The sequence below is a fragment of the Microtus oregoni genome, unplaced genomic scaffold (genome assembly GCF_018167655.1).
Source record: "Microtus oregoni isolate MIOR12 unplaced genomic scaffold, Mior012 000028F_ref0000031, whole genome shotgun sequence".
NCBI classification, from domain to species: domain Eukaryota; kingdom Metazoa; phylum Chordata; class Mammalia; order Rodentia; family Cricetidae; genus Microtus; species Microtus oregoni.
In genome coordinates this window covers 25,062,173-25,072,663 of record NW_024543087.1, presented here as the reverse complement: position 1 = coordinate 25,072,663, position 10,491 = coordinate 25,062,173, and the positions used below count along the sequence as shown (strand labels likewise).

General features: G+C 43.9%; 1 protein-coding gene across 1 annotated transcript; it reads left to right on the top strand.

Moving 5' to 3' along the window:
• The first annotated feature begins 447 nt into the window (after positions 1–447).
• On the top strand, positions 448–6,599 carry LOC121464548 (proline-rich protein 23A3-like). The gene is made up of 3 exons (XM_041677579.1): positions 448–958; positions 6,092–6,240; positions 6,339–6,599. Exons 1-3 carry the CDS (start codon positions 448–450, stop codon positions 6,597–6,599), a joined length of 921 nt encoding a protein of 306 aa, XP_041533513.1.
• The last annotated feature ends 3,892 nt before the right edge of the window (positions 6,600–10,491 follow it).

Below are 10,491 nucleotides of genomic sequence, written 5' to 3'. Positions count from 1 at the left end.
ACCAAGCGGTATTGGTACATGCCTTTAATCTCAGCACTCGGGAGGTAGAGGCAGGCAGTCTTAGGCCAGTCTGGTCTACTGAGATAGTTTAAGCTGTAACATAGAGAAAACCTGTCTCGAAAAACCAAAAAATAAAAGACACGAAAGATATTATAGTTGCGCTATTCCAAAAGCATTTCTCAGTACAGCCTAGGCTACTGGAAAGTCATTCCCATACTCCTGGGCGGAGCCTCTGAATTGGAGGCTCGAGGGGCGGAGCCTAGCGTGACTTTTCACGACTTGACTTTCCGGTCCAACACTGGGGATTTAATTGACGTCCTGGGTGTATCCGGTGTGACGTGAATAAAGCTCAGGACTCCAGGGCCAGTGACTGCAGTTGCTCCGCCAGCACCAGCGCCACTGCCCTCGCTACACCCCGTGTCTCCACAGCCCGACAGAGCCGTCCACATGCTGAACATGCAGCCTAGCAGCTCTGACACCGACCCCGCGCCCTACTGGACACCACAGCCACAAGGACCCAGCCCTGCCAGGCGCCGCCGCCTCCACGAGCCCCAGGGGCCACTCGGCCTGGAAGAGCCCGCCGCGTCAACGAGCAATGTATCGAACTCTATGGTGATCCTGGTCGCTGACTGTGCCCTGCAGCTGCAGCTGGATGGCATCGAACTTCTACTGGAGCCGGATGCCACCTCGGTCCTGGAAGTGGAGCTCCCTGAAAACACAATCATCCTGGTGCCCGAGGGCCTCCAGGCTTCTCACCATCTTGGACAGCCTGGGTTCTTCTCCGCCAACCCGCAGGGGGACGCTGTCCTGGAAATGCCAGTGGACCACCTGCTAGTCCTCCAGCCGGGATCCTCCTGTCAGTTCATTCTAGAAAGTTCCTACCAAGAGGAATCCTACGATGAGGATGAGGACTCTGGCTCCCTGTCACGCTGGATGGATCCTCCAGCCGGTCAGGCAAGTGAGCACTTTTCCTCCACCAACAGGATGCCCAGTCCTTGGCCTCAGGGCCACATCCCAGAATCATATCCTTCAGGGCATTCCCCTAGTGCAGAGCCATATTCTCCAAGGTCTGTCTGGGACCAGGACAGTTACCTGCTGGGTCCCTTTCCCAGCTCACCCCTGCAGCCTCTGCCTCCATCTCCTCCTGGAAGTCCCAAAGAGCAGAGCCCTCCATGCTCTCCGAGGTCTCCATGCAAGGCCAGGAAGAGACTGTTCTGTGAATGAACTGCCCTGCACCAATCCTGATGCCCCTTAAATGAGAGACTGGCTTCCCAATGCCAACAGGACTGCCTTTGCACAGCCTGCAAGGTTAGAAGGACACTCTTGTTTCTGAATTGGGCAGAATATTGAATTGTTGGTTGGCTAGAATGTCTGGAAGGAAGATCTTCGCCACCATATCACATGCTGGTTGACACTCGCCTGTAATCATATGTACCTAATATTGGTGTTTGATAAAAAACAATATCTCTACTGAGAAATTAGTGACCTTGACATATCTAAAACATTTTTTTCCTTAACACTTACTATGAAATAGTTAATTTCAATTGAAGTGTATTTGCTTGGGACTTTCCTATTATATAGAATGCAATTACTTCAATTTTATAATAGAATATTAGCTTTTCTGTAAATAGTTTTTAGATAGTCTTTGTCCTGCTGAAGATGTTACTTTATAATGTTTCTGAGCATAAAAAAGTGAGATTCTTTTGTTCTGGTTCTGTTTAAGTACTAAGACTTTGTCAAAATGTTGGATTTAATAATTTAATAAAATTGTATTTTAAAATCTTGAGTATTAGAGTAGCTTCACGTATGAGCTATGTTAAGCCCTGAGTCTTTGGCAAACACACAAAAACACAGTTAGATAACACATGAGACCGGGGTTGGGGCTCAGGAGATTGTAAAACTTTGGTCCTCTTTCAGATACATGAACAGAGATGGTTTGAAGAAGAAATGATGGAACAATTGCATTATGGTGTCACATGGTAACATTTAAGAAGTTTTTGCTTTGAGCATGGTGTTCCATGGTGTCTTTGCCATCAGTCCATGTTGACAGAACACACGACAACTAAGGAAGGCCCTCTGCACCCCTGCTAGTCCATAGGATTTCCTTCTGATTTTCATAATACTCTGGGATTTTTTTTTTTTTTTTTTTTTTTTTGCTTTGGGAGGTTAGAGAGTGTTTGATTCGCTGATTGGTAGGGTTGGGTTTTTTGAGACAGGGTCTCCCTATATAGTCGTAACTGTCCTGAAAATGTAGGGAGAACAGCCTAGCCTAAACCCACAGAGATCATCTGCCTCTGCCTCTCTAGTGTTGAGATAAGAGGCATATACCCACAAGTCTGACTTGTTGGTATATTTTTGTGCTGGTATTTGCTGTATCTTTCTTTTGTTTATATTTTGGGTTTTTTGAGTATGGCCTACATTGCCACAGAAAATACTTTCTGCTCTCTAACACGAGAGCCACTCTTAAATAGTCAAGACTCCTTCTAAAGATAATAGAAAGTAGCTGGATAGTGTAGACAACGAGTGCAAATCATTTTCTGCAGTCCAAATGCCTTTTTCTGAATGAGGTCTTCACTCAAATTAACTGAGATTCTTTCTACAAAAATCCAAGTGGCCACGTGGATGCATGTGATTGCAATGACTACTCACCCTCAAGGAAGAGGGGAGAGGGCCCAATGATATTGTTAGTGAAATATATTCCAGAAACACAGGCTTCATAAAGCCTGTTATTGATTGTTTGCTTTTCTTTTTCATGACAGGGTTTCTCTGTAGTTTTGGAGCCTGCCTGGAGCTCACTCTATAGAACAGGCTGTCTTTAAACTTTCAGAGATTGGCCTCTCTGTCTTCTGAGTGGTGGGACTAAATGTGGGTGCCACCACCTCCCAGCTGTGATAGAACTTTTATATTTAAGAGACTGACTTGGGCTTTTGGAAGAGGGTGCTCTGAGAATAAGCTGTCTGAAATTGTGATTAAGGAAGAATTCCAAGTAGGGACAATAACAGAGTCAACAGCTATGAAGTAGGAGGGAGCACTGAATTGATGAGAGGAGCCAAGCCTTAGGCTGAGTCCTGTGAGCACCTCTGACCAGCTACAAGGGAGGCTGAAGCCAAAGAATCACAGGTGCAAGGCCAACCTGTTCTACAGAGCAATTTCAAGTCGGGTCTGGTAATTTACCAAGACCTTGTCTCAAAATAAAACAACTTTGAAGGAAAACTGAGAGATGGTACAGCAGGGAAATGAGAACAGACAGAGCTGGCAAAGATGGAAACTGGGAAAATACATTAAAAGTGGAGGCAAAGGGCTTGGCGTTGGGGCTAGGTGCTCAACCAGGTGCCTAGAATGCAAAAGACTGGGAGTTTAATCCCTAATAGTCATTCAAAGAAGGAAAGGGAGAAGAAAAGGAAGAAGAGAGGGAGGAAAAAGAAGGAAGGAGAAGGTGGGGGAGACATTGCATGTTAATTCAGAAGGCATGCAATGTACCAGTGAGCTTCTCACAGGAGATTATCAGACAGAAATGATGTGTCTTTGGTTTAAATTAAAATACAGGTCTGCATCATATTCCTACAGTAACTAAACTAGAAATTAAATGCTAGGTGTTTGGGGGGTTGAAAGGTGTATTTTTTTAACACCGCTACAGTTGAATATGGAGATACACTTTGGCTGTAGAACACTCACATTAGCTGCAATAAACACTGTGTCTAAAACCCAGCACAGCGGAAACCAAATAGGGCAGGGCATCCCTGTGCTCCTGGCAGTGTGGTGTGAGAGACTGGTGGATCAGAAGTTCAAGGTCGTCCTCCACACACCACTTTGGATCACGGTTATATTATGTTTCAAAATATAATTAATTAATAATAGAATGTAGAACATATACTTAGAATACTATATTTTTATTTTTAGTGCTTCGAATTTTTTTCTGAAGTTTTGGAGCCTGACCTAGAGCTAGCTATTGTAGACCAGGCTGACCTGAAACTCAGAGATCCACCTGCCTCTGTCTCTCGGGTGCTAGGATTAAAGGCATGTGCCATCATTGACAGCTTAATATTGTTTCAATATTTAAGCTCTCAATGATACCTTCTGCTTTCTTTCTTCGATTGTTGCTTTAAGAATGGTCTTTCTATGGAGACCTAGAAATCACTATGTAGTCCAGGCCTATCTCAAACCTGCAGAAATATTCTTGTCTCTAACAGAATTAATGGGTGTACAACTACAGCTAGCCTCCGCCCCCTCTCTCTCCCTCTTTCTCTCGCTGTTATTGTTTATTAGTTGAGACATGTTTCTCTGTGTAGCCCTGGCTGTCCTGAAACTGTAGTATAAGGCCAACATCAAAACCACAGAGATCTGCCTCTGCCTCTTTAGAACTGGGATTAAAAGCATTAGGTGCCAAACTTCCAGACTTTTTTTTTGAGGAGGAGGGTTAAATTTATTTATCTCTCCGACTCTCTTTATCTTTCCTTTCCTTTCCCTGATCCTTTTTTCTTTTTACAGGGGCTCATTCGACTGAGACTGACCTCTTGGCTGGAATTGCTGCTTCTCCCTCCCTGGGGGCAGGTTCTAGGTGACCATCCAACACACTGTGCCTATCTTTAACAATTTTATGACAGCCCTTAATCTTAAGGATCTTTACCTGAAAGTTTCACGTTAGTATTTTAAAGAGCCTTTTCACAGAGATGAAGAAACACCTGTGCAGTTCACAAACCACAGGGTGGGACATGTGTTCCAAGAGATGCTTAGGATGCATGCACAAAGTCCCGGGTTCGATCCACATCAGGCTATAACTCGAGTGTGGTGGCACCATCGTGAAAATCAAGCATTCAGTAAATTTTTCCCTGTCATATATTCTGGTTTTTTTTATTAAAAAAAGAATATGTTTATTTTAATCTTACTGTGTGTGGATGTTTTGCCTGCATGTTTGTCTGTACACCATCTTTTGCATGTTGCCACTGTAAGACAGACAAGGTTTCAGATTCCCTGGAACTGGAATTAAACATGACAGTTAGTGGCCATTTGGGTGCTTGAAACTGAACCCGGATTTTCAGGAAGAATAGCACATGCTCTTAGCCACTGAGCCAGCATTCTAACCCATGCTTGGTGGGTTTTGTTCTTGTTTTCTTTTGTTATTTTGCTTTTTGGCTTTATTGATTTATCTTTTGGGCTTGGATTGATTTTGAGGCAGGTTTCTCCAAACACAGTTTCTCTGTGTAGCAGAACTGGTTGGCCTAGAATTCCCTTTTGAGACCAGGCAGGCATCAAACTCACTGAGATCCACCTGTCTCTGCCTCCCAAGTGCTGGGATTAAAAGGCTGTGCCACCACCAGCCGGCTGCTTGTTTAGTTTTGAAAATGGTGTCCAATATGTGCCTCAGGCTGGACTCAAATTGAGATTCTTCCTCCCATGATGCTGAAATCACATTCTATCAACCCCAGGACTCACGTACACAGTGACATCATCTTTGAAAAATGAAAACAAAATAAATATATGATAAGCACTGAAGTTAAGAAAACTGAATATTGGGGAAGTGGAGGAAGCATGCTTTTCAGTGATTATTTTTTTAAGGGGAAGAGACAAGACCACTCTTTAGAGTCTCAGATGTCCTAGAGCTTTGTAGAACACCCTGGTATATTCTAGGTGGTCTTTTAAATTTCAGAACCACTCGAAAACAGAATTCTAAAGATAACCCATATTAAAGTCCTATTCCGAATGTGTCAAAAAAAAAAAAGCTGGCCAGCAGGTCCTGGTGGCACACCTTTTTAATCCCAGCACTCCAGAAGCAGAGGTAGGCTGTTCTCTGTGAGTTCGAGGCCAGCCTGATCTACAACAGCTAGCTCCAGGATGGGCTCCAAAGCTACAGACAAAACCAACCTCGAAAAACCAAAAACATTAAAAATAAAAACCAAGCAGTGTTGGTACATGCCTTTATTCTCAGCACTCGGGAGGTAGAGGAAGGCAGTCTTAGGCCAGCCTGATCTACTGACAGAGTTTCAGCTTCGCTACGACTGTAACATAGAGAAAACCTGTCTCGAAAACAAAAAAATAATAAATAAAAGACACGAAAGATATTCTGGTTGCTCAATTCCAAATGCATTTCTAGAGTACAGCCTAGGCTACTGGAAAGCCCAGCCCACACTCCTGGGCGGAGCCTCTGAATTGGAGGCTCGAGGGGCGGAGCCTAGCGTGACTTTTCACGACTTGACTTTCCGGTCCAACACTGGGGATTTAATTGACGTCCTGGTGTATCCGGTGTGACGTGAATAAAGCTCAGGACTCCAGGGCCAGTGACTGCAGTTGCTTCGCTAGCACCAGCGACACTGCCCTCGCTGCACCCCGTGTCTCCACAGCCCAACAGAGCCGTCCACATGCTGAACATGCAGCCTAGCAGCTCTGACACCGACCCCGCGCCCTACTGGACACCACAGCCACAAGGACCCAGCCCTGCCAAGCGCTGCCGCCTCCACGAGCCCCAGGGTCCACTTGGCCTTGAAGAGCCCGCCACGCCCACCAGCTATGTATCGACCTCTACGGTGATCCTGGTCGCTGACTGTGCCGTGCAGCTACAGCTGGATTTCGTCGAACTGCTGCTGGAGCCGGATGCCACCTAGGTCCTGGAAGTGGAGCTCCCTGAAAACACCATTATCCTGGTGCCCGAGGGCCTCCAGGCTTCTCACCATCTTGGACAGCCTGGGTTCTTCCCCGCCAGCCCGCAGGGGGGCGCTGTCCAGGAAATGCCAGTGGACTACCTGCTAGTCCTCCAGCCGGGATCCTCTTGTCAGTCATTTCTAGAAAGTTCCTACCAAGAGGAATCCTATTATGAGAATGAGGACTCTGGCTCCCTGTCACCCTGGATGGATCCTCCAGCTGGTCAGGCAAGTGAGCACTTTTCCTCCACCAACAGGATGCCCAGTCCTTGGTCTCAGGGCCACATCCCAGAACCATATCCTTCAGGGCATTCCCCTAGTGCAGAGCCATATTCTCCAAGGTCTGTCTGGGACCAGGACAGTTACCTGCTGGGTCCCTTTCCCAGCTCACCCCTGCAGCCTCTGCCTCCATCTTCTCCTGGAAGTCCCAAAGAGCAGAGCCCTCCATCCTCTCCGAGGTCCCCATGCAAGGCCAGGAAGAGACTGTTCTGTGAATGAACTGTCCTGCATAAATCCCGATGCCCCTCAAATGAGAGACTGGCTTCCCAACAGCATCGTGAGAGCACAGCCTACAAGCTTAGAAGGGCACTCTTGTTTCTGAATTGGGCAGAATGCAGAATATTGCATTGTTGGTTGGCTAGAATGTCTGGAAGGAAGATCATCGCCACCACATCACGTGCTGGTTGGCCCCTGCATTTGCTCTTTGACTTGACTGCTTACATCGACTTTTTCTATACAGAAGTCAGCCTCGGGCAGCTCCAGCAGTGCAGACATCGTCTGCCTGCCTCTGCCGTTTGTGCTGAGATTAAAGGCATGTGTGCCACCCCTACCCAGCTCATGTTATTTTTTTTAAACAAATGGGGCTTTTGTTTGTTTTGGGGGGTTGTTTGGGAGTTTATTTTGATTTTGTTTTAGGAGGAATTTTTTTTACCTTTCCCTTCAACAAGAAATAAGTCTTTGGATCTCATCATGTGTATTTTTAATATAGTTCTCCAGTTCTGGGGGTCATAATTCTAATGTTACAATAATTTGTTATAAGACTATATTGTTACAATAATTAGAAGATCTCAAATTTATGTTTTTCATTGTAACTTGAGTATAGATATGTCTTCTGTTTATTTGATATCCAACAAAATTTATTAATTTCTTTAGTAATCTTATGTATCTACATTTTGGGGTTTGATAAAAACAATATCTCTTCTGAGAAATTGGCGGCCTTTGATATATCTAAAACATTTATTTTTCCTTAACATTTACTATGAAACAGTTAAGTTCAATTGAAGTGTATTTTTAAAGGACTTTCCTTTCATACAAAATGCAATTACTTAAATTTTATGATAGAATATTAGCTTTTCTGTAAATAGTTGTTAGATAGTCTTTGTCCTGCTGAAGATGTTACTTTATGATGTTTCTGATCATAAAAAATTTAGATTCTTTTGTTTTTGTTTTGGTTAAGTACTTAGACTTTGTCAAAATGTTGGATTTAATAATTTAATAAAATTGTATTTTAAAAACATGAGTATTAGAGTGTCTTCTAGTATGAGCTATGTTGAGCCTTGAGTCTTTTTCAAACACTCAGCAACACCGTAAGAGAACATATGAGACCAGGATTGGGGCTAAGGATATTGTAAAACATAGGTCCTCTTTGTGATACTTGAGCAGAGATGGTTAGAAGCAGAAATGATTGACGAGTTGCCTTAAGGTGTCACATGGTAACATTTTAAGAAGTTTTTGTTTTGAGCATGGTGTTCCAAGGTGTCTTTTCCACTACGACTAAGGAAGGCCCTCTGCACCCCTGCTAGTCCATAGGATTTTCTCTGACTCTCACTATACTCTGGGAAGTTTTTCTTTGGGAGATTAGAGAGTGTTTGAATGGCTGATTGGTAGGGTTGGGGTTTTGGGAAAGGATCTCCCTATATATTCCAGAGTGTCTTTAAACTCACCATGTAGGAGATCAGCCCAGGCTGGAACCAACAGGAATCTACCCGCCTCTGCTTCCCAAGTGATGGGATTACACCTGTATGTATGGGATTATACCTATATGCCACCAAGTCTGGCCTCATTGTATACTTTTGTGAATGTATTTAGTGTAATCTTTTTTCGAGAAGGGGTTTCTCTGTGTATCTCTGGCTGTCCTGGAAGTCACTCTGAAGACTAGGCTGACCTCAAGCTCACAGAGATCTTCCTGCCTCCTGATTGCTGGAATTAAAGGTTGAGCCACCAATGCCCTAATTTAATTTTTTTTTATTTTTGAGACAGGGTTTATTGATTAACTCTAGCTATCCTTGGAACTCGTTTTGTAAAATAGCCTGGCCCACCTCTTCCTCCGGAGTACTGGGATTAAATGTGTGTGCCTTTACCACTACCTAGCTTGCTGTTTGCTTATTATTCAAACCACTCTTAACTAATATTAAAATGTACATAAGAAAATGACATACATATACATGTACACATATATGTATTTTGTATCCATGTATATACAAAGAAATATATTAAATATGTGTACATAAACGCACACATATCACATGAAAGCCTGAATGCCTCTTTTGTCAGATGAGGGCATTGGATTTCCTGCAATCAGAGTTAAAAACCGTTTGAGCTGCTATCTGGGTGCGGGGAATAAAATGACCATCCTCTATAATAGCAACCAGTGTCCTAACCACTGGCCCATTCCAAAACTGATCCATATTTTATTATGAAATAAGTCAATACTCATAAAGTAGATATCAACATAAAGCTAATGGTAACATATATACATAAAGTTACTTTGGGAACATCAACAATTATATTTTAAATATTCCAAGCTCATTGCCAGTTTTTTACTCATTTTTCTATTCTTGCCCCTCACTCCTTTTTTCTATCTTCCTTAGTTAATTTTAATTTTAAAAAACACACATTCATGTATTTGCTTTGCCTGTGTGTCTACGCTAGAGCCCTGGCACCATGTGGACATCAGAGGCTAACAGGACTCTGTTCTCTTTTGTTGTAGTAGGAGTGGCGGGCTGTGTCCCGCCACCCAGCCGCCCGCACGGCTAGCTTTATACCTGAAATAATTACACGGAAACTGTATTCTTTTAAACACTGCCTGCCCATTAGTTTTAGCCTCTTATTGGCTAGCTCTTACCTTTTGATCTAAACCATTTTTAATAATCTGTGTAGCCCACGAGGTAGCTTACCAGGCAAGATCTTAACCTGTGTCTGTCTGGAGTGGGAGAATCATGGCGACTCCTCACTCAGCTTCTTTCTCCCATCATTTTGTTCTGCTTACTCCACCCACCTAAGGGTTGGCCTATCAAATGGGCCTAGGCAGTTTCTTTATTAGCCAATGACCTTCCTCCATCACTCTTCATCTATCCTGTGGGTTCCAACACTTGAACTCAGGATGTCAGGTCTGGCCACGATCACCTTTACCCATTGATCCATCCCTCTGGCCCCTCGTTTGTCTTCTTTCTAGGCTGCAATGTTCAGTTTTTTTTTAAATAATTTTATTTAACTTCATTTCATGTGAGTTGGTGTATAGGTGTCAGATTCCCTGGGACTGGAGTTACAGACACTTGTGAGCTGTCATGTAGGTGCTGGGAATTAAACCCGGATCCTCTGAAAGAGGAGCCAGTGCTCTTAACCACTGAGCCATCTCTCCAGCCCCTGTTCAGTTTTATATACCTAGGGTTTCCTTGTGTAGCCCAGGCTTGCCTCAGACTTGAAATTCTTCTGCTGCAGCTTCACAAGGGCTAAGATGATTGGCGTGAGCCAGCACCTCTGAGCAGCCTACAGAACAGCCTCAGGAATTCTTTCTTCCATGGCCTATGTGGTAAGTCTTAGTTAGCTTATGTCTGGAAATGTTTCATTGACACCT